Source organism: Drosophila persimilis, unplaced genomic scaffold (assembly GCF_003286085.1).
Source record: "Drosophila persimilis strain 14011-0111.01,24,50 unplaced genomic scaffold, DperRS2 tig00000002-arrow-pilon, whole genome shotgun sequence".
NCBI classification, from domain to species: Eukaryota; Metazoa; Arthropoda; class Insecta; order Diptera; family Drosophilidae; genus Drosophila; species Drosophila persimilis.
This window is the reverse complement of record NW_020825289.1, coordinates 21,846,138-21,872,261: the sequence shown is the minus strand read 5'-3', so window position 1 is coordinate 21,872,261 and position 26,124 is coordinate 21,846,138. Positions and strand designations below refer to the sequence as shown.

General features: G+C 48.4%; 5 protein-coding genes across 10 annotated transcripts; 2 read left to right on the top strand and 3 right to left on the bottom strand.

Moving 5' to 3' along the window:
• Window positions 1-2,251: 2,251 nt before the first annotated feature.
• LOC6601353 (palmitoyltransferase ZDHHC3) lies at window positions 2,252-3,629 on the bottom strand. Its single transcript, XM_026985656.1, has 4 exons — window positions 3,363-3,629; window positions 3,087-3,308; window positions 2,817-3,029; window positions 2,252-2,755 (listed from the first exon to the last, which is right to left on the bottom strand). The coding sequence occupies exons 1-4, from the start codon at window positions 3,627-3,629 to the stop codon at window positions 2,597-2,599; spliced, it is 861 nt and encodes a 286-aa protein (XP_026841457.1). The 3' UTR covers window positions 2,252-2,596.
• Window positions 3,630-3,850: 221 nt separating this feature from the next.
• Window positions 3,851-4,903, bottom strand: LOC6601352 (peroxisomal membrane protein 11B). Its single transcript, XM_002026375.2, has 3 exons — window positions 4,800-4,903; window positions 4,623-4,738; window positions 3,851-4,568 (listed from the first exon to the last, which is right to left on the bottom strand). The coding sequence occupies exons 1-3, from the start codon at window positions 4,859-4,861 to the stop codon at window positions 4,015-4,017; spliced, it is 732 nt and encodes a 243-aa protein (XP_002026411.2). The 5' UTR covers window positions 4,862-4,903; the 3' UTR covers window positions 3,851-4,014.
• A 669-nt stretch (window positions 4,904-5,572) lies between these two features.
• Window positions 5,573-6,799, top strand: LOC6601351 (transmembrane protein 208). The gene is made up of 4 exons (XM_002026374.2): window positions 5,573-5,656; window positions 5,721-5,876; window positions 5,941-6,077; window positions 6,140-6,799. Exons 1-4 carry the CDS (start codon window positions 5,651-5,653, stop codon window positions 6,360-6,362), a joined length of 522 nt encoding a protein of 173 aa, XP_002026410.1. The 5' UTR covers window positions 5,573-5,650; the 3' UTR covers window positions 6,363-6,799.
• Window positions 6,800-6,880: 81 nt separating this feature from the next.
• Window positions 6,881-14,033, bottom strand: LOC6601350 (ATP-citrate synthase). Of its 5 annotated transcripts, none has more exons than XM_026986568.1 (9): window positions 13,980-14,033; window positions 12,470-12,636; window positions 11,317-11,502; window positions 10,512-11,238; window positions 10,119-10,439; window positions 9,332-9,539; window positions 8,020-9,253; window positions 7,619-7,959; window positions 6,881-7,545 (listed from the first exon to the last, which is right to left on the bottom strand). In XM_026986568.1, the coding sequence occupies exons 2-9, from the start codon at window positions 12,626-12,628 to the stop codon at window positions 7,377-7,379; spliced, it is 3,345 nt and encodes a 1,114-aa protein (XP_026842369.1). In that variant the 5' UTR covers window positions 12,629-12,636; window positions 13,980-14,033; the 3' UTR covers window positions 6,881-7,376. The 5 variants fall into 5 exon arrangements, with proteins under 5 accessions (XP_026842369.1, XP_026842368.1, XP_026842371.1 ...); XM_026986567.1 differs by lacking the exon at window positions 13,980-14,033 and adding an exon at window positions 12,732-12,946; XM_026986570.1 differs by lacking the exon at window positions 13,980-14,033 and adding an exon at window positions 12,732-12,946 and having other exon boundaries at window positions 9,332-9,491.
• A 5,958-nt stretch (window positions 14,034-19,991) lies between these two features.
• Window positions 19,992-21,849, top strand: LOC6601349 (glutamate transporter polyphemus). 2 transcript variants are annotated; one of them, XM_026986272.1, is made up of 7 exons: window positions 19,992-20,092; window positions 20,160-20,225; window positions 20,284-20,434; window positions 20,504-20,983; window positions 21,038-21,216; window positions 21,266-21,385; window positions 21,499-21,849. In XM_026986272.1, the coding sequence occupies exons 1-7, from the start codon at window positions 20,034-20,036 to the stop codon at window positions 21,830-21,832; spliced, it is 1,389 nt and encodes a 462-aa protein (XP_026842073.1). In that variant the 5' UTR covers window positions 19,992-20,033; the 3' UTR covers window positions 21,833-21,849. The 2 variants fall into 2 exon arrangements, with proteins under 2 accessions (XP_026842073.1, XP_002026408.1); XM_002026372.2 differs by having other exon boundaries at window positions 21,266-21,438; window positions 21,499-21,803.
• The last annotated feature ends 4,275 nt before the right edge of the window (window positions 21,850-26,124 follow it).

The window sequence follows — 26,124 nt, the reverse complement described above, 5'->3', positions numbered from 1 at the left end:
TGTGTATATATAGAACTTTCGTATGGCCGAACACGAATATCTGCCAGTTGGGCAACGGATATGTTAATGCGCCGATCGTCAAAGTGGAACTGTCCGCTCATTTCGATGGGCCTGAGGCACACCATACACCATACACCATGCGCCATGCGCCATGCGCCATACGCCATAGACCCATAGAGCAAGTTGAGCAATTCCACAGCACGCAGCAATCGAAGGAGAGCCAACGCTCTAGCGCTTGTGGCGCAGTCGCCGGTGGAACTACTCTCTATCTCTCTGTCTCTCTGAGTCTCTGCTCAATAGAGCGTTTGAAGGAGAAATCATATGTTAAAGCGCAAAATTCTGCTATTATGCAGACCAGGCGAACACTAGGACCGGACGGGATACGGGCAAGGTCTGGGTGAATCACCAACGACAAGTGCACAGGTAGACACAGGCAGAACAGAACTGACCTGAAAGACTTATACGTGGATATGACTTACCATTCGAATTTGAAGGGCAGCATTTCGGACTCCTCATCCTCATCGCAATCGATTTTCACAAAGAACGTTGCCCGCTCGTTGGGAATGCAGCGGATTAAAGAGCTGGAATTATCGCTGAACGTGATGCGGGGTGGTGGTCTGCGTTGGATCGTTTCCGATACTGGTTCTTGGCCAGGAGGTTCTGTCAAGGAGAATGAGGAATATCATGAGCAATATACGAGTATGCATGACTAATCGTCTTCTATGTTGCGGTGTCGCAGGAAGTTTCACAAAAGATAAATTATACGAAATATTTGCAGAAATGTCAAAGATTCCCCCGAAAGAACTAAACATACATATTTTTTTTGCCGGCAACAAGGCAGTCGCGCACCGCCAATTGCCTTCTTTATATTCGACTATAAGATACCCTAAAATGTGCAGCTTTCCCAAAAGGATTCTGTCGATAATGGTCCACTATCTCTTTAGAAAAATAATTTGTAAGCTCCAAAAGTCTGATGATTTTATGAGATTTAAATGTAATTGTTCTAAAGAAGTATATTGACCGTTATACCCTCGGAATACATCGAGTATTCCGAATATGCACTATAAATAGTTCCAAATATTCATACACGCAAAACAAGAAGAACTATTCTCGACCATGTCGAATCTTTCCGTTCCGCCTGAGAAACCATAATCAAATGTGATTCCTAAATACTATTGAAATATTAAGGAACATCTCGTTCTTGGCTGAGGACAGAATGACCAGCAGCAGCAGCGCATTTTCCAACGTACAATTATGAAAATTTCTCATACACATTTCACAATTACGTAACTCGCGCACTGGGGCCCCGCTACTAAAAGACTAGCCAGACAGACACGGCTACGGACAAAGTCGGAGCCCGTGGCATGCCATAAAAATACACACAAATACTCATAAGATCCCATTGTCTGTCCGGGAATGGGCATGTGCAGGGCAGCCAGAAGAACAGAACAGATCGTGGTTGGGGGGGAAAGGAGAAATCGTTCGCTTTCCCGGTTTCGTCTGGGTCTTACCTACTACGACGGCAGCCTCTTCAGCGGCGGCTGCTGCTGGCGATGTTTCCATGTTCAGGTCTCTCTCGCTATATAATTAGCCAAAAAAAACCGGGGCAACACGCGGACAGAGGACCGGCTCGGGGGGTACGGGTACACACTCTCAGGACGACTTTCTCTGTAGGATTAGGGTGCTCTAGACCGAAAATTTTTAAATATTTTTAAATGCGGCTTTAGCCGACAGCCGATTTTCCTATTTATTTATATTTAGAACTCTCGACGCACACCAACGTGAAAAAACACTGGTAATAATTGAAAATTTTCCGCTTTTTCGATTGGCAATTAATTAGTTTTCTTTAAAACAATATACTGGTTAATATATAATTGGGATATATTCAGATTTTTTGCCTTTTCTGGCATTGCAAATAGCCTTTCTTCTTCCAAATTCCACTAGACCAGACACACTGCATAGACACAAACACACACACTTACACAAATTGACACATTTGTGAACACAGAAATGTTCTTTTCCTTTCCTTTCTTTCTATATATAAATAATATATACAACACGGCGTTCGACGTCGAGGGCGCGCACCACGTCCAGCAGACACCTCCTGGATCTCCGATCGTTTTTCTCAGACTGAACAGAGCAGACAACAGATCCAACAGTCCATGCCACTAGCAGAACACTACACCGCGCAGCGAGAGAGAGATTGAGAGATCTCTCAGAGAATTCCTGAGGATGAGAAAAGATTTGCGCATGTTTTTTCAAACTTTTATTTCTGGTCGCACACTGTCTCGTCTCCCATTAGGTATAAAATAAATACATTGCTTAGAGTACTGATCTCTGTTTTTTGTTTTTTTGCTCAGGTGTATAGTAAGTACAATACATGCAGCACTCGACCAGGCGCTAAGGCAATCATTTTGCTTAAGGTAAGACACAAATCGATCGATCGATCAATCGATGAAAAGAACATAAGAAAAATACAAAAACTGCACGGAGCATTTCAACAAGTGGCGGCTACTTGTTGCCCCCTTGTACGTTTAGTTGTTCGATAAAGCTACCCCAATGTCGGTATTGTCCGGAGTGGATCCGGAATCCCGCCTCAGACCGAATAAAAATGGGTATGGAATTTGGTGCGACACGAGGGCTCCGTAAAGGGCGAAAACCACGCAAGCGAGAATCGCCCAAAAACCGATTGAATGCTCTTGAGACGCGACTTCTTTGCCCATCGGGCCTCCTCCTTCTTCAGTTGCTCGATTCCCTGCAAACGAAAGAAACGAATCAAATCAAATTCATTCTCCAAACAATTGGCATTTACTCACCGTCTGATCGTTGAATATGGCCGTCAGCTGAGTGGCCAGCATTATGATGGTGAATATGCCAAACATCAGGCCCTCGAACGTGAGAAAGAGCAGCAGGAATATTGTGGATGGCGGAGAGTACGGCGAGCATGTGCGCCAATCGTTCTTTACGCACTCCGCGAACTGCGTGAGCACTAGAAAGAGCGTATGCAGCGATATCGAGGCAATGTAGAACTGCAGAGAGAACGCGAGTGAGTGAAGAGCATGGAAAAATGTTCCGCATTAGCTTACGGTGAAGAGTACAAAGTACTTTTGATTGTTCTCGCCTACGCAATTGTTGACCCAAGGACAATGGTGATCCATTTTCCGAATACATCGTTGGCAGACGGAGCAGTGGTGGGCACGCTCCGGTTTGATGCTACAGCACTTGGGGCACTTGTAAAACATCTGACCCTCCCGGTAGCCCATCTGCTCGATCATTTCTTTGGTGGCATTTCCCCTAGGCACAGCGCCCTGCAAAATGGCGACATGGTTAAGTGCATACGGATTTAATTGATTCGTACTTACCGGATCCGAGAGCATGGTGCGTATGTGGGAGGCAAATGCTAGGAACGCCAGCGCTTGGAATATAATCATGTTAATAGTACTGAAAACTGTGTAGTCGCTGGGCATCAGAATAAGGCGCATGACCACAAACTCGGCAAAGAGGATGAGCAGCCAAGTCATGATGACACAGACAATGCCGCAGATGTCCTTCACGCACCAGGCGCGGTTACCGCAGCACCGATTGTGGTGGTCCACACTGGCCAGGGCTGAATAAGAGTAGTTGTTCATGGTTTTTTGATACGCAAATGACACATCGGATTCATCAATTCCCAGATAACATGGCGCGACGGCAGACCATAGGCTATTAACAACAAAACTTCGGACGAATAGATAATGAAAAACCAAATAAAAATACAACTAAGAAAAGTGCCACTCACAGTGTGGCCGAGGCAATCAGCTGGCCGTAACCGCCATTCACCCTGGAACGCGAACAGAAAACGAGAAGTCCATTTAGGTGGTTCATAAAATCGTTCATTTCTCATATCATATCTTTCAAACTTAATCCAATTCACAAATACAAATACAACCGTTAACGTTTCTCTACAGATAATGGAGGAATGAGTTTAGGCACAAGTAAAAATACACAGAGATTAAAATATTAGGTCATGCAGTATTATGCGGGCATTAGCTTGGCCTTCGGTTCCAGCAGGGCCCATAGGCCGGCCAACGAGGAAATCGCTCCCAGGAAGCCAATCGTCCGTGGGGTCAGATTAGTGTATCCCAGGGCCGTCAGGGGGATGAAGAAGTCGCAAATATTCTTTACTGTGTCCACTGCAATGTCCTTGTGTCCCTGAATAATGACATACGACTGCAGGGCCAGGCGTTTGAAGTCCTGTGGGCTATTGATACTTGTTGGCAATTTACAGCGCGATATGCCACTCCTGCAGCTGGACTTGTGAAGGTCCAGCACCCGCACTATCTCATAAAAGTCACGGCACAGATTCATGATAATCGAGAATAGCCAGTATTTATTGGCAATGTTGGACCAACGCTTTACGTCCACTTTCGTCAGGCCTGTCCGCGCCAACCACAGGAAATGGTCAGCGAACAGGAACAGGGACTGCGACAGCTTACCCAGGGTCAGAGTGGCCCGAATAGTGAGGTCCGGATAGTGTATTGTGCGCAGAGTTCCATAGAACACATCCAAACATTTGCCAAAACGAAGCACTATGGATTAGCATGTATTAACTGTGCAATGTAATCGTATTGAATGAAACTCACGCTTTCGGAATGTGCTCAGGATGTACTCAACTGTCTTGAAGTTGTCCACCAGCGCTGGACTAGAGTTGCACACCTCGAGGGAATCCCACATTGCTCGCGACGCATATTGAATTAGTCTGTTTTGGTTGTGAAAATAAAGATTAGTGTTTTATGCTCCCTTCGAGTCGACCCACTTACCTCGCTAGTTTATCCCGGCCAGCAACCTGGTTATTCAACTGCACCCACTTGTCCATATTCATGTTAATAATGTGCAGGCGATCCGAACGGTCAAGGTACAAAAAAGCAGTCTAAGAAAAAGTTATAGAGAAATTCCCTTTTACAACACTCTTGCCGCTGCAAATCGGTTTAGGCTATCTTTTTCGCTCTCTTTGAATCGGGTTCAGATCGGCATTTGAAGCATTTAAAATTAGCCAACCTTGTAGAAAATTAAATCAAAAATGGGATAAAATTATTTGTTTAGGACAAGGGGTCCTATCTAGCGAGTAATATTCAGCCGAATAGCAAAATCGAGGAATATGGTTTTCGATCATGGAACCATTAGCCCATTGTCGACCAGTGGGTATTAAAATACCTTTCACGAAAATCATGAAACTATACGAATTTTAGCATAGATCAGGTAAAAGATATCGCCGGGTGCTTTGTAACTGAAGAGGAATAATTGGATGGACCTACAAGACTAATTAGTATTAGTATTATTTTCAGCGTTTTAACTCGAGTTGTTATGTTGTTTAAATAAAGGGGGATTAGGTGGGCAACGTTTTTTTTCATCGGTATTTTTTTTTAAGTAGACGGTATATTTTTTATATTTCTGAGTGTCGGACGGTATATTTTATCAATAAATCCTGCTCCACATACTTGTGCCACATCCCCATTTGCGGATTTGTTTTTGTTTTGTTTGCATCTGAAGGATATCTTATCTGAAGCATATAATTATAATTATATAATATTAAATTTTATCGGTAAGGCCACATAAAACAGTGGTTCGAGATTAGTTTCGAAATTATAAACACATAATTAAAATAGCAGTAATGGCTGTAAGTAAATTATACTGGATCAGAATGCCAGGGAATCGCCAATAAACATTTTGTTCTCTTACAGCCAACGCAGAAGGGCAAACAGGGCACGAAAGGTGCCAAGCAAATCGTCGAAGAAAACAAGACCACATTAGCATTTTATAGGAACATGGCCATTGGCTGTGCTGCACCTGCTCTCCTATTGAGCTTTCTAGTCTTCGAATTCAGCAAAGTCACAATCGTAAGTCAGATCAGTGACAAACTGCGGCTACCTCTTAAATTAATATAATTTCCATTCTCCACAGATCATGTACATCCTTTCATTGGCGATACTTGGCGGTGCCTACCAGTTCATGGCGTTTATGTCCCAAGCAAAGTTCTCGGAGACCGGGGCTCTACTAGACTCGGGCAACGATCTGAACATGGAAGGCGGCATAGCGGAGTGAGTAGTGCTTGCGTCTGAATCCGTTAGATATTAGCTAATCCTGTCTGCTTTGCTTGCAGAAATGTCAAGGACCTGATTATCCTTACTTCTGGAACATTACTGATGGCCCTCATCTCGAACTACTTCTGGCTGGTGCTGCTTCTGGCGCCCATGCGAGCCGGCTGGATGCTCTGGGGCTCCTTCATAAAGCCCTGGCTTGCCCAGCGAAATGCCCAAGAGGAGCCAGAGTTGGACGAAAAGAAGCAGAAGAAGATGGAGCGAAAAATGCGCCGCATGAGATAAAAGGCAGCATCAACTGTCGGCTAACTATCAGTTGTGTTGGGGTCCTCTGGGGCTGGCTTAAATATGTTTAAATGAGATTTTACGCTTAGATAATTGACTAGGACTAGATGGGTGTGTGGGCGTTTCCAAATTATCAAAAATTATTCATTCAAATTATTCAGCAAATTAAATTCGAGACAAAAGACAATCCCCGCAATTTTCAGCTACGTGAAACATTTTGTGCGATTTAATTTTTGGTGAATTTTTCCGATTGAACAAACAATACAGTACAGTTCCATATATAATGCATTCACGTCTCCACAAAAGGCCCACAGACTACTATAATTAATTTGTTCTGCGAACGATCGTCCTGTACTGGTGTGTGCATTGTAAATACATATACATTACGATATTATTTATAAATAAATGTGTGCTTGAGTGCAGAAGGAACTAGTGCATTTTCCGCATCGTTTCTTTGCCTGGGAGGAGCTTGGTTTAACAAAATATTGCATGTTAAAAAGAAGCGACAAAATTGAAGGAATTAAGCTTTTTGCAACAATTTATTCTCTTGTGGCTCCAAGCTAAGGTAAGGTATAAAAGAAATATGAAATAATATTAGGCTGTGATGTTGTTCCTCTAATTGAAAACGACCCTGCCCTTCCCCCTGGTATTTCTTCGAGACACACCCATCTATAACAGATTACAAGAAACAACATGGGCTAAATGTTTGATAACTTAACTTTAAATGCAGGCATAGGTGAGAGAAAAGGGACTGGGAGGGAGAAAGAGGGAGAGACGGTCGAAATTATAAGAGATTGTTCCGTCACATCCTACGCGAAGATAACCAGCTAATGGAGTGTGTATGTGTGTGTGTGTTTGTGTTGTGACCAACTCCTCCGTTTTTGCTTAACATCGTAAATCTGTGCTTAACTACAACAACTTCCGAATAATATATATATGATATATATATATATGTAGGTGTATATAAATATATAACATCAGGGCTAGCTCCTCCGCCACGGGTATGGTATGTTCTTAGTTGTATTGCTCGGGAATGACATAGGAGATGTCGTCCCATGGATGGCGATAGAGACCCTGCTTGAGACGCTTCTGGTCCATATAATGGCCGATGAAACCTATGCTACGGCCCAGCACAAACAGAGAGTTGATGGCACCCACATTGATGTACTCCTGCGCCTCCTCGCTGGAAAATAAAATTTAAGGATTCATAAATTATAGGTACATTCTCATACAGAATATTCTGCCTCGCGTCCTACCTTGTGAAAGATCCACTGTTGCGGAGCATATCAACGAAAGCAGTGGCTATCACACCATCCACATTCAAAATCAAATTCGGCTTCTTGTTGGTAGTGATCTTCTCGACCTCCAGGGCGTATCTGAGCAGCGGACAGGCCGGGAAGTTCTCGAGGACAAATTCCTTGATGATTTTCACACGCACATCGGGGTTGTTAATCGACTTGACGCGATGCCCAATGCCCAGTATCAGTTTCCCCTCCTTGCGCATCTTGTTCACAAACTCCATGGGATGCAAATTGGTGTCGTAGGCCTCCGAGAACTGTCTCGCCGAGCCATCCAGAGCACCACCAAACCGATCACCCTGAAAATTCGAATTTTTTAGAAGTCTTTCAGCAAAGAAAACGCATTTTATTCCACTTACAATTGTCAGCAGGCCACTGACAACGGAAGACACCAGATCCTTTCCGGCACGGGCACACACAATGGTGTTGTGGGCGCCAGAGACAGCAGGTCCGTGATCGGCCGTCACCATGAGACACATTTCGAAGAACTTGCACACGTACGAGGGCAGACAGCGCTGGAACCAGAGTAGCGAGATGACACCGCCAATGCCCACATCCTTGCTGAGCACCTCCGAGATGGGCATACCCGCGTAGATCAGCTCCTGGCCACGCTCATCGCAAATCGAGGTCATGAACGACGCTGGCTTGCGGATGAGACCCAGCTCCCGGGCCCACGAGTAGTCCATGGGCACGGTCGGTGGCGGCACCTCCTCCTTGGGCACCACACGGCCCGTCTTCACCAGCTCACTGTACACGTGGTGGATGAGCTCGCCGAGCGTGTCGAAGGAGTCTGGGACATAGGCACGCGCCTCCCGTAGAGCCTTGTTCTTGGCCGTGGCCGTTTCGCGGTCCGAGTTGGCGCAGGATCCGGCGTGTCCGAACTGTACCTCAGAGGTGAACATGCTGGCACAGGTGCCGATGCACCAGGCCACCAGTGGCTTGGTGATGCGTCCGTCCTGGAGAGCGGCGCACACATCGTACTCCTCGGTGCCGCCCACCTCGCCCAAAAGCACAATCAGCTTGGTCTCCGGATCGGCCTGGTAGCGCATTATGTGGTCCATGAACGTGGATCCTGGGTACCGATCGCCGCCAATGGCAATGCCCTCGATCACACCGTCGGTGGCCTTCGATATGATGTTGTTCAGCTCGTTGGACATGCCGCCGGAGCGAGAGACATAGGCCACGCTGCCCGGACGATAAAGTTTCGAGTGGAGAATGTTGTCCAGCATGCCGCCAGTGTTGCCGATCTTGAAGCAGCCTGGCTTAACGCCGCCCACTGTGGCGGGTCCGATTATGGCCACACCCTTCTTGTCGGCCTCAAGGATCAGTTTGCGTGTCATGTTCTCGGGTATGCCCTCGGCAATGATGGCAACGGTGCGTATCTGGGGGAACTCCAGCACCTCCAGCGTCGACTCGTAGGCACTGCGCAGGGAGGCAAAGCTCACCAAGACATCGACCTCCTTGTTCTTGTGGATGGCGTCGGACATCTTCTTGTAGACGGGAATGAGGATCTCCTTGTGGCCCCAATAGTATTTCTGCTTGTGATCGCCGGTGAATGGATACACCATTGCCACCACAGAGGGTTCTTCGCGTCTGCAGGGAGAACATATACATACGTTAAAGAGAGAGCTTTACTTAGGGTTATATATTCTAAATATTCTGAATGCTTGCCTGCAGATAAAATCAAAGTCAAGCATCGACTGCACCGCACGCTGCTGCATGCCCCACACAATCGCCTTGGTGGTGTTGGAGAAGAACTTTCGAGTTAGGCTCGAGCCATTGCGATGCCCGCTGGCACTGCTGGCACTGCTGCCATTGTCCGCCTCATCTGCTGAGATAGGTGGTAGTTTAATCGATTTAGCTGCGGTCGAGCTCAGGGCTTTTTGATTTTTGATCCCAGAATGAAGTCGAGTCGAGTCGAGAGTTCGATTATAATGATGATATGGAGGAGGAGTAGAGAGCGAGATCAAACCAGGATAAAAGATACACAAATAACGGAAACATATACAAATACGATACAGATACAGATACAGATACGATATATACGATATACAAACACGGGGTGTATGAGGATTCGCGGTGCAGTTTCGGGTTGATTGGCCAAACGAGCATTTCAAATTGGTTTTTGATTTTTTGATCGAGGTTTATGTGGATTGTTATTTTTGTTTGTTTTTTATGTGATGACAATATTTGTTGTTGTCGGTAGTCGAGGGCGAGGGCGAGAGCGATCAATGCAAATACATACAAAATACAGAGAGAATAAAAAGAGAGAGAGAGATCAGATAAGTGCAGGACAATCAATACCATCGATGCCTCAGCAAGGATACAAACGATTAAAAATAAGATTGTATATACGATTACTGCTAGAATGGATTAGTGATCTCCTTTGGGGTACACACACACCATACAACAGATTTCACGTTCAGATGCCATTCTAATTCCATTCCATTTCACTTACCGGAGCCGAGGGCCTCGCTGCTGGCATCGCTGGCCGCCTTGAGATCAGCCTGCGCCTGCTGGCCGCCAGGAAGCAGGAAATTGGCGGTGGAGAACTCCACACTGGCCACCTTCGGGATGGGCCGCTTGCCCAGGGCCATTCCGCAAATGGCAGTCATGTGTGTTTCGGGTCCAAACACGTGCAGCGGTATGCCCAAGGTGCCGCCAAAGTCACGCATGCGGCGCAGACCCTCCTGATAGTTGGGCCCAGCGCGGCGCACAAAGATCGAGACATTGTGCTCGACCAGCTTTGGCTGGAACTCACGGAGGGCCGTGATGATGCCTGGGATGAGGAATGAGTACAATATTGATCGATGGCTGATAAGATATATATATGTATATAGGTATATATCACCTTGGAAGGTCGCGGCAACGTTTGTGAAGTTGGCAATGCCACCGCCGGTTATCAGCACCTTGCCATCGGGGTGCTTGGGCGAGGAGGTCATCAGGTTGAGTATGGTCTTGGCGTACTCGTACGTCTGCTGCTCGGAGGGGGCACCACTGTACTCGCCATAGTTTGCCAGCTCTGAGGCGCCGCCCAGATCGCAAATGGTGTCCGAATAGATCACGCTGGCACCGCCGCCCGCCACCATCGTCCAGATGCGACCATTCCGATTCAGAATCGTGAGCTTCAGCGAGGCCCCGCTCTTGGCATCCAAATCGGCGATGTAGGCCTCCTCGGGATAGGCATCGCGGCCAAATGGTGGCGGATAATCGATCTCTCCCCACTTGGGACGGCAGATAAAGTCAGCCGTCGAGTCCAGCTTGGCGGCCAGGTCCAGTATGTACAGATTGTCGGCCGTCACCACCAGGGGATTGATCTCCAGATATGTGAAGTACAAGTCCACGAACGTCGCATACAAGGCGCCAATGAATTTGGCAATGCGCTCCCTCTGGCTGGCATCCTTGACCTCCTTGAGCAGCTTGCTCTTGACATCGGCCAGCGAGAGGTCACTGTTCACTGGGACATCCAGCTTCACGGCCTTGGCATCCACATCGCCAATGTCCACGCCACCCTGATGATAGAACAGAATCGTGTCCGCCGATCGATGGGAATAGATGCACACGTACATTTCCTCCGCCTGGGACAGAGCAGAAAACAGTTAAGGGGTCGGATTCGACTCAATTGAGATTGAAAAAGAGTGTGGTGTGGCACTCACGTCGGTGTGTGGCAGAAAGGGTTCGATGATGAAGTTCCGCAGCTTGCCCACGGCATTGCCGATCTTCTGATCCTTGTTGATGCGCTCGCCAATCCATTGTTTCACCTGCTCAAAGCTCTTCTTCACGCCAATCAGTCCCAGTTTGCCGCGACGCTTGATCAACTGATCGGGCTTGACCACCAGCGGCTGCAACAAAGGAGAGCATCCCCAAAATCGAAATGTTAATTAAACTGTTGATAAGATACGAGTGCGAGTATAATAATAGCCAATAAATCATTGAACTTGAACGGACAGCGAGAGAAGCCGGTTTCTCAGCAACTGTGTGTGTGTATGTGTGTGGAGCCAGATCAGGCGATAGCGAGCGAGCGTCCCCAAGGGTCAGGCCGGCCACACAGCCAGCGCCTCGTCATTGACAATGACAATCCCCGGGTACACTATACGCGAAAACACAGATGTTGTCGGAGATGCCTATTAGAAAATCGTACGAGTGTAAATTTAGCAAATGTCATCCGAGTCGTCAGGCAACACAAAATGGTAGTGCAAGACAGAACTTTCAAAAAGAATAAGTGTTTACTTTCGGAAGAAGCCGGGGAGCATCGTCAGCGCTTTTTGTGTTTTTGCCCTTCCGCAAACAATAAAAACATCACGCGACATTTCGAAGATTTGAGATTTCTCGCTTTCAATGACCGATAAAACGCGAGTGAATTTCCGCTACGAATCTACAAGATTGAGTAATTCTATTGTGAGCAGCAGTAGCACTTATCGTGCTCCCCAGCTCTCAAGTGACGACCACGCCACACGCCACACGACCTCTAGATATAGCTATAGCCAATAGTGCTCAATAATCATGCACGCCGATAAACAAACGCCACCCGAAAAAACCGCGCAGCCAATCCGCCCTTCTATCAGAATCACTCGGTCGCCTGGCGCTCGCAACATGCTGCTTATCAGGTGGAGGCCAGCGCCGGCTTAGTCATCCGGGGATGGCGTGCAGAGATCCCGCCGTCCCCACGTTCGCCTGTCCCCGCTTTTGCGGGGTCAAGTTCAATGACAACGTCGAATGTTTGTGGCCGACGCTGGCCTAATTAACGGTTGCTGCTGCTGCTGCTACTGCTGATAGGGATCCGTTAGGCTATTTTTAAATGGAACTCACCGTGGTCAGCAACCAGGGCTGATCGACACTCAGCTTGGACCAGTCTGTGTCGGCATTGACTGTGGCAAAGCGACAAGTGGCCGCGCCTGCGCCATGGACATTGAGGTGACGGTTCAGGATATCCTTGCCCGTGGCTTCAGTGATTGCTTTCGCCGACATCCCAGATGCTGTCAAGGGTAGAAAGAGAGAAACATAGGATATAGGCATGGATCGGAATTCAATGGCAAATATGGACCCCACCCCACCCCGTGTCGTGCCGTACCGTTTGACTTTTGTCTGTACTTTCAAACTTTGATTTTACAAGTATTTACTTAGAATTGATTAGAGACGGAGCCGCCCGTTAGAGTGTTTGTGTGTGAGTGTGCAAGTGCAATAGGTATTTCTGACGGTGTGTGTGTGTGTGGTGCGTGTGTTGGTGTCCGGTGTTTTATTTCTGGAATCGAATCACTTGGAAACCTGTGTGTCTGTCAACCTGCACGATGTCGAGTTTGGAAGTAAACTGAAATCAAATATGCGCAAGCACCAGCCACGAAAGGGAAACAAAAGCTAAGCAACAGGGCAGGCAGCGTCAGCGTCAGCGACCGCCTCGTCAGCGCCTGCCTTCGTGCGACGACTTAGGCGCGAGCGCGAGCACAAGCTGTTCGGGTGCCTCGCCGTCTTTGGAGATTGGGAGATTTAAGAGCGACAGACAACGGGGCTTACGTTAGTCCCCAAGAATAAGCCTCTCTCCAGATTAAGGGGGAGGCTGGCACTGGGCTATGCACTACCTGGACAGTGGTCCACAGTCTTTCACTTGTCAAACAAGTGGTTGGGCTGTGATGAACCGGTTATCGAAGGGCAGCAGCTGCCTGCCAGCTTAACTTTCTCCCAAAATTTCTTCAAACTAAATGATGTGAGGAGTCGAGGGCGAAACGGTACCCACTAGTGGCTGGGCTAGCTAGTGGAGCTTTGAATCTAATTTGAAAAGCACACACATTTTAAGCAGCCACTGACATTGGCCCCTCCGCGTCCCCCTCCCTTCTTCTTGGTCGCCTCGTCAGGTAATGACTTTGCTATATGCCCGCTGTATACATATATAGTACATGTTATAGTATCTATCTGCCTAATTTACATCGGGTAACGAAGTTCACTGCGCAGCGGTGCGTTCCGTTCCTATTTCTGACGCGTATGACAATCTGCCGCGGCTTTTAGCGAAACCGAATTTAGTAAGAGGTGAAAGTGGGCAAAATCAATACAGCAGCAGTTGCATCACAGGCCATGAGGTCAGCTTTACTTTAATCTAACTGCAAGTGCTCGCTTTAGTATTTCAGTATTAAATTCTCAAGCATCTGCATAGCTATGCACATAAATTTCTGCAAGATTCAATGTGAGTGCGTGCCCGCCCGATGTGTGTACATTTGCGAGATCTACGTCACTCTGGTTACCCATGTTTTACTTTCAAATAGCACTTGCAATGTGTTAATAACTGCCGATTTAGCAGTCCCGGATTATTCTGATGGGGTACACTCACTTTAGTTATAGCAACTTCGCGTATATTAGTTAGTAATTTACACGTAAACCAAAAATCGCCAACTTTCTTTTTCGTTCTTGTTTTTTTTTTGTTTCACCAGTGTGACCGCGGCTTTATACTACATATACTACATGTTCGTTTCTTCATTATTTACATTTTGTTCAAGTAATTACATCGCAACTACTCGGTAACTACACATTTGATACATATTGGGAGGGAAAATAGGGTATGCACAGTGGGACCAACCGCCTAAAAAAAGAAACGCATGCAAGGTAAAGTCCACCCCTTTTGCCATCACTCGCGAGGTGGGGCTCGGACGAGCCTTGCTATTTGCCTTGGCTTGGCTGTTTTTGCCTTTTGTCCCTACCCCCTTTTATAGGCCATTCCATATCACGACTCATTTCTTCGTTGCAGTAGAGAGCAGCAGTATGACCCTCTAACCCTCAGAAATACCGCAGATATACCATAAATATACTGACGAATTATTCAAGTTCTATCAAATTCGTCTTTTTTGATATTCGGTTTAATATTACTAGCTGGATAGAACGCTCAGCCACTTTCACATAATTTTATCCGATTAGTGAATAAATTTTCTACCTGACTGGCCTATTTTAAATACTGCTGCAGCGATTGCTTTGATTTTCTTATGTATGAGTATGTAGCTCGTATACTGATAAACAAACGGACATAGCCCTCTTAGCCCCCTTTATTAAAACAGGTGCATGATCGGTTTTGTATATACACGGATATCCCTTATAGGCGCCATCTGTTGATAGCTGCATGAACTAATTATTCTCATAGACGCATATCGGTATTTTTATTTATTATGGGATAATTGGCAATTGATTTCGGCGGCTACACACTTTATTGTGAAAATAACAATATTAGATGCGACAACTATACATTTGTATAGAACTAAGTAACTCGCACATACTCATAGATAATTATACCTAAATACGAAAATTCTTGGAGCAACTAACGACCAAAGCCTGAGAGTGTTTTTTATTTAAACATCTTCCAATTCGTCGATGGATAGAAGTTCCTCCGATCTGCCCCCTACAAAGAAACGTATGCGAGCGTACGATTTTTCCATATGTTTTGTTTATAAATCACTTCGTCATCACTTCATTGGCAAACAACTTAGTTGGCTGTCAAGAGAGACTAGGAGGAACTTTAATCAAGAATCGTCTTTCTTATAGGAGAAAATAGTAAAGAACGTAGTAAATAGTGAGTAAAAAATACCCAAAAATATCGCTTTTGCAAAGCTGGAACATTGTAGTGTAGAAACCGATTAAGGGAGTTCCATTTGATGCTTCTTCAAAACTGTACTCACTATATAAGCAGCCAAGGTCCCAACGATGATGATATAAGAATAGGCCAAATCCTGATCTCTAAATACTTTGTAGCATATTTCCTTGACATTTTCTTGATCCAGCAGACAGCTTTTGGGCAAGCTGATGCTCATGCGTATGTAGGCGTATTGGTCCATTAAGCCGCAGCAATTGAACTACAAGAATCCAGCCAGTAATGACCTTCGGAGGGGGATTTGACGCCTAGAACGTACTTCCTCCTGAAGAGAGAACCTGAAATGAAAAAAAGCCACAACAACGCTTTTTCAGTTTACGGCCAACACAACGGTCAGACCACGCTGGCCAAAGTGGGTGGTGCTTCAAGATCCATCAGCCCTAGAAGCTGGAGAAGCAGGTGCGCTGCTGGTAGGCATATTTGTGGTAGGTATAAGGGTCTACTTCGGTCTAAATCGGCTGCTCAAGTTTCCCAAGGACTTGTTCAAGGATGTGCCGCGGCAGTCCCTGAAGGACAGTGTCGCGCCTTGCCTCGTATTCCTCGCCACAAACTATACACTGTACTGACATATGTTATGGCACTGTTAAATTCAAATGTAAACGCGAAATTTCGCGCCTAACAGCACCTAAATCTGTGTGAGCTTTTGTCAGTGAGCTAACATGCGCGCGAACTCTTAAACTCGTTCTTAACGTATTTATTTTATAGGTTATTTGTATCTCCGCTATTCATTGTCAGTTTCGTTCCGAGGATTAATAGAAATTCTGTGTACGCTCACGTTTCGTGACCGCATAATGTACTCAACCTTTTGCTCTGTCTAATATTCTACGTGTAGCTTTCAATTACGCTCCAGACAGGCGACACATACCCCGGCAGAAGACCAGAAAATAATATGCGAAGGGACCTGCTAGTCTTATCCTTTGTTTTTGCGTGCCTCTCGCTAAAAATGCTGTTAATATTTTTCCCGTTCGCTGGAAGGAGCAAAGAGGGAGAGTTGAGCCGGGGTGTGCAATTATTTGAAACATCATCGTGTATGACTTTCGCATTGGCACTTGGAGGCGGAGGCGGAGGTAGAGGCAGAGGACAGGACACACGTTGGAGACGCACCAACGTCAATGACTGACAGTTTATTTAATAGAAAATTCGCCGAGTGGTGTGTGTGTGTGCGTTGCGTTGCGTTTGTTTTCCAAATAGTTTCCCCCCCCCCACACACACAACACACTCCAGCAGCAGTGACAAATTGTGTGGAAAATATGCATAATATAATAAATGAAGCCATGCCACGCCACGCGCTGTGAAATGTGAACTTTTCCAGTTCTTAAAAGCAAGAAAGGACGTATGGAGCTGTCAGTATTCAATTTCAATACTTTGGCTTATTATACAGAACAAATAATATGCATTCTTATAAATGGAAATCAGAGTTAACCGTGCATATACGGTTAATACACACATGCATACATGTACATATGTACATATGTATGTATGTACTACATATGTTTGTCTGTAGGCTGACTCTTTCCAATTGCAATCCGATCCGATCCCTAGAGAAAGCAAAAACGAGGCGACGGCGAATTCGCGACCAGGCGAATTACTCATCATCACAGCAGAGAAAGAGCGCACAATTGAGAGCGCAAAGCAAGAACGAGCGGGGGCGAATTATTTCGAGCACGAAGCAGATCGGCGAGCTGAGCTGCAAAACAGAAGCCGAGCTAGGGCGAATTCGCTCCCCGGCGAATAAACGCAGCGAGGCCGCAAGAGATGGAGAGTTTGAGTGATATCAAATCAGCGACGAGCAATTTCAGTCTCTTATGGGACTATATTTTGTATTTAATAAACAAAGGCCCCACACACAATTCTCTGCTCTACTCTACTCTAGTAACCCGAACATTCTAGCAATTTAATTATTTGTTTATGTATTTATTTCCCAACCCAATCTGCACCAATTAACTTTCTCGATTATCAATTACCGATAATTCAATTGAAGTGCACTTTCAGCTAGAATATTGTGTTTTCTTTTCGCGATGAAAAAATGTAAGTGCCCTGCACCGGATGTGTTCCGTGGCCTCGCTCCATATGGAGCTCCAGAGAGCTCCAAACCGCATTAATTTCGTGCCATGCGGCTACGCAGAAACAAAATCAGAAAAATCTGGAAAAGGACGGGACGGACTCAAAACGGCGGAAGAAGCAGCGCAGGAAGCGGGGAAAAAAGAGAAATGGGAATCTAATAAAAATCCACTTTGTGCAAGTATGAAAAATGAACGATGAATTTCATTATAAATGCAAAAATACATAGCAGGCGTGGGGGGGGGGGGGGGAGTGGTGCGGTGGCGTTGCTGGACATAGACAGGCGGCTTCAGTAAATCTGATCAAAATCATTGATGCGCACAGAATGGGGAAGCACGCGGTGCATGCCACAGTACGGTGTGGTGCGGTGCGGTGCGGTGCGGTACGAGGAAGGGGCATTGCCAGGATGCACCAGCAGGAGCAACTGCAGCGGAACGTGGCGCACTTGCAAAGTTTTTTGTACCCCCCACCCCGCCTGCCCTGCCTGCCCCGCCTGCCCCGCTTTGTGTCGCTAAGCTGTTGATAACATTTGATGATGACGACGACGCTGCTGGGATAACCGCAGTGATAATGTTTGGGATGGCGTGCCAGGTGAACGCCGATTGCCAAGGACAAAAGCCAGCACATCCTGCTCGTCCTGCTCGTCCTGCGTGCGTGCGCAGCATTGGGAAAATTTGCGTTGAAATGGAATTTATTTTTGGCTTAGAGACGGATGATGAGCCCCGGAATAATAGTGGAGGAGCAGCTCAGCTCCGGCAGGCAGACGAGCACCGCAAGGAATTTATAATTATTTGCAGGATGACTTTCTGGTCTGGTCTGGCCTGGCCTGGTCTGGTCTGGCCAATGACATTGGGCTAAGCAAATTAGTCTGTGCTTTGAAAGAATCCGTGCAAAAACGGCGTGTGAATAATTATATTCGATGGGGATTTGACGATTCAGCGGCTCTGGTGCAATCCTCCCGCTCTGCTGCAGTGTGAATTAGTTCTGTGCAACATCTTGGATGCTTTCAGTTTGGGGTCTGGTCCCTCGTGCCTTTTGCACAAAGCAAATCAACTGTAGTTCAGGTTAGACTTTTTTATCTCAGAGCTGCAATCTGCCGTTAGCAATCGCCCCCTCCAGGCCCCCGCCAGGCCCCCTCCAGGCCCCCGCCAATGCCATGCAATTATTTGTATAGGAATTTAAATTGAATGTCAGTCTGTTTGTTTCCCTAACATACACACCCGGACAGACACAAAGACTCTCTCACCCTGGCATACTTCCACACACACACACGTACACTCACACACATTTGGTGACAGTTTAAGGAACATGTGGAGGCAGTCCAGAGAAGGACTCAGCCAGGAGCCAGCAGCCAGGACTGGGTCTGGGTCTGGGTCTGGGCCTGGGACTGGGACCCAGCATTGTCGCGCTGCACATAAGCAGTTCTTGGGGATCCTTCGTTGCTTCCTTCCGTCCTTGTCTGCTGTAAAATTCCAAATTTGTTTTATTTGATTTCTGCTGCTGCGCTGCCGCCGCTCGTTTTCTTTTCCAGTAGTAACTGCTGCTCCTGCTTCTGCCACTGCCACTGCCACTGCCACTGCTGCATATTTCCCTTTATGCAAAATATATGCTATAAATGCCACGCCTCCCCAGCAGCGCCCCAGCAGTGCGCTGTGCGCCGTGCGCCTTTATTTGAATATCGTGTCACATGTCGCACGCAGTTAGGTGCCGTCTCCGTCTCCGACTCCGTCTCCGCCCCCACAGGCATCCCCTTCGCCATCCCCATCCCCATCCTCTCTCTGTCGTTGTTATTGTAATTGTTGTAAATGTCGCCCAGCGACAATATCACATTTGCATATTTCTCTGCCAAACACTCCGCACCCCCGTGCCCCCCACCCCACACAGCACCCCTCTCGCATCCTGGCGCTGTGTGCATTTTTACTTAATTTTATTTGTATTGGATTTGCGCCGATGTCTTTGCCTGACATTCGGCGACTGCCGTCAGCGCGTGTTCCGGCTTTGGCTTTGGCTTTCGCTTTGGCTTTGGCTTTGGGGCTGCACTACGCGCTTTCGGAATTCTGCAATTTGCACAATAAATTTTAATTCAATTTACTGTTAAGTTCGCACACACACACAGACAGACAGACAGACAGGCACAACTGCAGCTACAACTAAATGCGGACGCGGAAATGCACATTCGGGCTCGGCAATCGTCCACTGGGGAACGGGGAATGGAGACAGTGGAGCCTGGATATCCTGGCAATCAGTTGGGTCCTCTCAAGACTCATTTATTGCAGGGTAGGGTAGGGTAGGACTACTAGAGGGTACAGATCTCACTGTGACCTTAGAGATGCGGCTTTCAGGGCTTCGTTGGCCTGTCCCTGCCCTCGCTCCCAGCCGCACGACCGCCGTTAGTTGGGGCAGTTTATGCCCTGCAGCGCCCCAAGGCAGGCCATAAGTTGCACTTATTACGATAATGGCCGCGCATGTGCAGCCATTTTGATTGTGCCGCAGTGGCGGGCATTTCCGGCGCCGGCTCTGATTCGTTCTAAGTGAATTGAATGTGTGCGCAGCTGCCGGCAGTTGCGGGGAATCGACTGAACTAATTTGAAATTGCTGTCAAAAGGGCGAGACACTTTTTCGTTTTCCCTTTGCTTGGCTTTGGTCCTTCTCTCTCCGTCGCCTTTCCTTTCGAAGCTCTCTCGGGGAATGGAGCCCAAGCCAAGGCCGGAGCAGGCGGAGCCAACGGAACTGGCTTTAACCGAAATGTGAGTGTTTTGGGGCTACTGGTTTGAGGTTCCTGGATTCCTGGATTCAAACTTGTCCTCCCTGCAGTCGCTCCAGGTCGTCGTTCTTCATCTACAATCCGTACGAGAAGCGAACCGTGGAGGTGCCGCTGACGTGAGTTGCCCTTTGCTCTTCCCTTCCCCTCGTTGAATCCGTTCGCACACTTCCCCAGCAACTGCGATGCCGTCATATCCCTGCTGAAGTGCGTGATTGGCACCGGAATCCTGGCCATGCCGCTGGCCTTCCGCCACTCGGGCGTTCTGGGGGGCGTCCTCTTTTCGGTCCTGCTGATGATCCTGCTGACGTACTCCATCCATTTGCTGGTCTGTAAGTGGCTGTGGACAGCCCCCCGCCCCGATTTCTCATTGGTTTCCGGTCTCTTCCGCGGACAGATCGCCGGCATGACCGAGTGCTGTCGCAGGCGCCGAGTGCCGCAGGTGTCCATGCCGGAGGCCGTGCAGATTGCCTACGAGCTGGGGCCCAAGTGGGTGCACCGCTTCGGCCGCACCGCCGGCCTCCTGACCGCCTGTGTCCTGGTCTTCGGCCAGTTCGGGCTGTGCACCGTCTACCTGGTGTTCGTGGCCAAGAACTTCAAGGAGATCGGCGACTACTACGGCGGCAAGTACAACGAGCGCTACTACGTCCTGGGCGCGTGCCTGCTCCTGCTGCCCCTCTTCCTGATCCGGCGTCTCAAGTACCTGGTGCCCCTCAACTTGGTCTCCAACTTCCTGCTCTACGGGGGCTTTGCCTTCATCATGTACTACCTCTTCAGCGGGCTGCCCGATCCCCGCGAGCGCCAGCTGACCACATGCCCCAGCGAGTGGCTGGTCTTCTTCGGCATCGCCTCCTTCTCCCTGACAGCCGTGGGCTCGGTGAGTATCCCTTTTTCGCCGCATCGGGGCTGCCACTGATCCTCTTCTCCGTAGATGCTGGTTGTGGAGGCGAACATGGCCCAGCCCCAGAGCTATCTGGGGATGTTCGGTGTTCTGAATGTCTCCGTCTTCTTCATCCTCCTCTCCAACATATTCTTCGGCATCATGGGCTACTGGCGGTTCGGCGAGATCGTGGAGGCCAGCATAACCCTGAACATTCCGCAGAATGAAATGTAAGAATCCCGTCCCAACTTTCGCTCACTCTCGCTCGATCTCTCGCAGTCTTTCGCAGCTGATCAAAGTCTTCATTGCCACGGGGATCTTCTTGAGCTATCCCCTCAACGGCTTCGTGGTGATCACGGTGATCTTCAGCGACTACAGTGAAGCCACAGAGAAGGGGAGGTACCACACTCTCCAGGAGTATGCGGTGCGCCTCAGCTTTCTGCTGCTCACAGGTCGGCATCGCTGCTCCAGCCACTGCCCGAAGGCCACTCACAGCTCCTTCTTCCGCGCAGGTCTGGTGGCTGTGGGCGTGCCCAATCTGGCCGCCCTCACCGAGCTGGAGGGCGCCTTCTCTCTGAGCAATCTGAACCTGCTCTGTCCGGCCCTGATAGACATCTTCCTCAACTACGACGTCGGCTACGGGCGTCTCAGGTGGAAGCTGGTGCGCGACCTCCTGCTCATCGTCGTGGGACTCGTCTTTGGGATTGTGGGCTGCACGATGGCCATGAAGCAGTTGGTGGACGACTTCCGGACGACGCTGCAACACATGTAGCTTCCATCGCATCGGCATCGGCTCCTGTTTTTATCATTGCTGTTTTGCCCCTCTCTTCTTTCTTTTTGCAATAAAATCGGCTTTTCCAGGAGGTCCTCTGGTGCTGCATTTAACAACCAAATATTTGACTGGGTTTCGAGCTGGTTGGCGGCGGAGGCGGTGGCTCCTTTTAATTAATTGCCAGCCAAGTGTTTGCCGGCTGAAGGCTGCCGGCTTATCCCCCATTAAGTCGGTTGTCTAAGCCGCTGCCTTGCTTCCTGGCTTCCTGTTTGCTCAACGTGGCGTATGCTTGATGTTCGCTTAGGTTTAATTAGCTCTCATCGGGCGGCGGGCGGGAAGCTCCTGCCACTGATCATTTCAACATGAAACATTTGCCATTTGTCCGTAATCAAATGCAGCCAGCAGGACCTCGAGTCCTGTGCACTCTGCTCACTCCAGGTATGTGTTTTTTTTGGGACAAGGATAGGAATAGGGATAGGAATAGGAATAGGGGATTTTAAAATTGAATTCCTTGCCTCAATGGAGCGCAAATACAAAAGGCAAAAGTTGCCTAGCTGCCGCACAATAAACTAAAAGACAAATACACAAATACAGCCAGACTCCCGAGGAGTACAGTCCCCGGCAAACACACAGAAGTAGGCACAGGAAGAGCCACTGCCGGGGCGACTGTTGACGGCGCGCCAGTGTAAATAGCACGGCGGAATACAATGCGGGAAGCAAATGGAGTACGGGGAGGAGCTGCTGGCAGCAGAAGACGCTGGCAGGCGCTGTACAGCCGGAGATGGAGCTGGGGCTGGGGCTGGAGAGCACAGCTCCTCAAGGAACTGCTGCACGACGAAGGACAAGGAAGACCACTGCAGCAAACATACACAAAAACACAATTTCCATTCCTCAAATACGGAATACAGAAAAGAAAAGAAAACCGAGAATAAAACGTTGCGACTGCCAGCGACAGCAACCAAGGAGAGGGAGTAGAGGAACGGCAGGGGGGGGGGGGGGGTTGGTGCGGGGTCCCTGTTGTCCTGGGGCATGATTTTTGCAGACATGTTGCTTAAAACTTAATTTAGAGCGCCGCTTGCACTGGCCTCCCAAAAAAGCGAACTAGGGAAAACCGAAATGAGATCAGGCGGGGAAAACGGGGGGGAGACGGGGGGCAAACGGGGGGGGCAAACGGAAAAGGCGGAAAAGCATGCGGTAGCATAGAAAATTCGCATTCGCCAGCGGCGGTCGTTTCAACTAATTCTCGTATATAATTTCGTGGCCCAGACAACAGTTGCCTCAATGGACCGCCAGGCGGGCGGGGCGGAGGCGGGGGGTTGGAGTTGGAGCAGCAGCCTGCGTTGCGGCTGGAGCTCCAGTTTCTTGTGCCTACGAGTAGTTGTCAGTGCAGCATCATGTCAGTGTCATTATCAAACAATTCGCTTGCTGCAAAGTCAGCCAAAGAATGCCACAGAGAGAGAGGGACAGCAGGGGCAGGGGCAGGGGAAGGGGGAGAGACAAGCTGGAGTCATGTCTCACATGCGGCTCATGGGGTAAGTTGTCGCTGTCCCTTCTTTCAGGCAGCCAAACAATGCGTGCCACAACTTCATTCTCTGTCTCTCCCGCTCTCCGCTCCGCTCTCCTCGCCGCTCCGCTCCCGGCTGTCACATGTCCTGCCGTCGAGTCCTGTCACGACATTCTCTCAAATTGAAAAAATTCCCATTTTAATACAATTATTTGTAGGCTAAAAAGAAAAGGAAACGACGCCGAGTCTGGAAATGGAAATGGCAAACAGATATGGCCGAAACGGAGGACGTGTGATCGGCCACAGAACCAGTGACTGGGAAACAGTGACAGATATTCAAAGGACAAACAACGATTGAGAAATAGAAAAGTTTTTGATTGCGGGTTAAGGCAGAGATTAATGGTGGATCCACCGATGGTGGAGCAGATTCTCACATCAAATATTCGTGTCCTAAGAAGTCTTTTAAATACTGTAAATATTGCAATTTATTCTCTGGGCTAGGCCCGGAACCCAACGGTTAAACCAGATTTGCGATGGATGTGCCACCCAACGGGGCGCCTCTTGGATCCAGGCCCTGCTCTGCGGTCTGCCCCCCTCGGATATCGGCCACACATAAAGTGACTCTTCACTGCTGTGTGCTCAGGTGCTGGAGCTGTGGAGTAACTGGAGCAAGGTCTAAGCTGCCGCTGACCCGGGAGGGGCACCGCACCGTCACCGGCGTTTGCCGAGCGGCTGTGGCACGTTCCGTTTGTGCCGCCTAACATTTATTTACTTGGCTGACTGAAATGTCATATTTGCTTTTGGCCACGTTTACTTCATTCTGATTTCAGCTGTGTGTGTGTGTGTGTGTGTGATTTGCATGCTGAAGGGTAGGGATAAAAATTAGACCTCAGAGAGAGAGAGAGAGATAGAGGGAGGAGGGGGGAGTGGGCCGGGGGGAGGTGCTGCGAGAAGCATCTCAACTATTTACTTATTTATTTCTTATTCGATGCAATTTCGCCTGAGAATTTACCCGAGTTTCCCCCCCGCATTCTCCTACATTCAGCCCCCCTCTGCCCCCCCGCCACATTTCCTCAGCTTGCTTTCTCTTCATTCGTGCTTTCTTTCCAATTTGAAATGTGCTCCGCCGGGCACTGACGTGGAATAATGCCGGTATGCAGAGGAGATTCCCTTACACTCAACCATCCAGCCATCCAGCCATCCATCCATCCATCCGTCGAGATATCCCTCTAAGCATTCGGTCCTGCATCTAACCATCCATCTATTCAGTCGTGTCCCTGTCCCTGTGCCTGTCCCTGTCCCTGTCTTGGCCTTTGCTTTTGCTTTTGGTTTTGCTTTTGTTTTGCGGCATGCGATTTGTAGATTTTTCCAACATCCCGAAACCCTTTGCCAGAGGGATGCCAGTTGCCAGTTGCCAGATGCCAGACGACTGGTCAACAATGTGCCAGTGCATAAGTTGGCATTATGCAACAAATATGCAACAGAGCTGTGGGTCACACACTCCCCCTCCGGAGTGCCCCAGTGGCAGGGTCGGGAGGAAAAGAATTGAGGAGCTTCGGGTTGGCAGGCGATTTGCATAGACAAACAGTCCAGTCCGTGCATCTTAAAGATACACAGATACATGCTGCCCATCCCTGCAATCAGTGAGAGCTGCCCCGCCGCCCCCCTTGCCGCCTGCAGCTGGCTGCTAATTAAGTGTGTGAATTCCTATGGGAAGAGGGGCGGGCACGGGCACGGGGGCGGGGGCAGGGGCTCTTCTACTGCTCTTCTAATGAACCAACTAATTGCAACTAACGGCAACTGCAAAAGTAATCAAAGTGGCAGCCTCTGAGCCCACTGACTCCCTGGCCCCTGGCCCCCCGGCCCCCCGGCCCCCAAAAGAGTCGGCCAAAATGGCAATAATAACGAAAACTTTGTTCAAGAATTTTCAGAATGTTGCACAAATATGCGCAGAATGCAGGAAAATATGCTTGGACCAAAGCAAACATGATTGGGTCCCAGGCGGGGAGCGGGCGGGGGGCGGGGAGTGCTGGGGCCGACTGAAGTGGCAGACAGAAGCTCGTTCAAGTTGCCGCTACTGTTGCTGCCTCTGCTGCCTCTGTTGCTGTTGGCTTATATCAATAATTGCCAAAAGCAAATTGGAAAAGTTATGCGCCTGCAGTTAATGCGACCAGCGGAAATAGTCGCAGCCAAAAATGGCGCAACAGCCGAACGGAAGTGCCCGAAACACCCACAAGTACACACACACAAGCACACACACACACATACTCATGCATGAATATCCAAAGTTGTTGACTGTACTTTGGTTATTAGTATTCTCGTTTCGGGGGGAGCATCAGGCTTGATGGCAGAACTCCATTCGAAGATCTACGAGTGCGTGCACACGCACCAAATACCTTATAAGTAAACATATAGGAATGCATTGCACTCCAAGGAAAACTCTGCACTGTTCGGCTTTGAATTAATTCTAAAACTATCCAGGATAAATGTATGATATTCGATTTGTAGCACAGACACATCTCTGTGCCGCAAGAGTATCCCCAATTTCGGCCCAAACTTTCGGCCCGATCTTCTTCTTGTTTTGTTTCAACATTTTGTTGAAAACTTGGGCAGTTTTTTCTTCGTTTTGGCAGAGAACTTGCCGCTGCCACTGGCAGTCGGGGATTTGTTGAAGGACTCTCAAGTAACTCTCGTACTTTCGGCATCGATTCCATTTCGAGTTGGAGTTGGCGCTGGAGTTGGAGTTGGAGTTCTGTTTGGTTTGGTTTGATTTGGTTTGATTTGGTTTGTTACTTTTGCATTATTAAAACTGCGCCGTTGGCCGCACAAAAGGCCTCCCGGAATGGGCCTCGGCTCGGCTCA

Bases quoted from the DNA above. Each gene is read 5' to 3' on its own strand.
- LOC6601353 (XM_026985656.1), bottom strand. From the start codon at position 3,629: ATGAACAACTACTCTTATTCAGCCCTGGCCAGTGTGGACCACCACAAT. The intron at 3,030-3,086 runs GTAAGCTAATGC...TTCTCTCTGCAG, and splicing joins AGTACTTTGTACTCTTCACC to TTCTACATTGCCTCGATATC. The intron at 2,756-2,816 runs GTGAGTAAATGC...TTTCGTTTGCAG, and splicing joins CCATATTCAACGATCAGACG to GGAATCGAGCAACTGAAGAA.
- LOC6601352 (XM_002026375.2), bottom strand. From the start codon at position 4,861: ATGAATATGGACAAGTGGGTGCAGTTGAATAACCAGGTTGCTGGCCGG. The intron at 4,739-4,799 runs GTAAGTGGGTCG...CAACCAAAACAG, and splicing joins GGCCGGGATAAACTAGCGAG to ACTAATTCAATATGCGTCGC. The intron at 4,569-4,622 runs GTGAGTTTCATT...GCTAATCCATAG, and splicing joins CCTGAGCACATTCCGAAAGC to TGCTTCGTTTTGGCAAATGT.
- LOC6601351 (XM_002026374.2), top strand. The intron at 5,877-5,940 runs GTAAGTCAGATC...CATTCTCCACAG, and splicing joins AATTCAGCAAAGTCACAATC to ATCATGTACATCCTTTCATT. The intron at 6,078-6,139 runs GTGAGTAGTGCT...CTTTGCTTGCAG, and splicing joins ATGGAAGGCGGCATAGCGGA to AAATGTCAAGGACCTGATTA.
- LOC6601350 (XM_026986568.1), bottom strand. From the start codon at position 12,628: ATGTCGGCGAAAGCAATCACTGAAGCCACGGGCAAGGATATCCTGAAC. The intron at 9,254-9,331 runs GCAAGCATTCAG...TTCTCCCTGCAG, and splicing joins GACTTTGATTTTATCTGCAG to ACGCGAAGAACCCTCTGTGG. The intron at 7,546-7,618 runs GTAGGACGCGAG...TTTATTTTCCAG, and splicing joins AACAGTGGATCTTTCACAAG to CGAGGAGGCGCAGGAGTACA.
- LOC6601349 (XM_026986272.1), top strand. From the start codon at position 20,034: ATGGAGCCCAAGCCAAGGCCGGAGCAGGCGGAGCCAACGGAACTGGCT. The intron at 20,435-20,503 runs GTCTGTAAGTGG...TTCCGCGGACAG, and splicing joins CGTACTCCATCCATTTGCTG to ATCGCCGGCATGACCGAGTG. The intron at 21,217-21,265 runs GTAAGAATCCCG...GATCTCTCGCAG, and splicing joins AACATTCCGCAGAATGAAAT to TCTTTCGCAGCTGATCAAAG.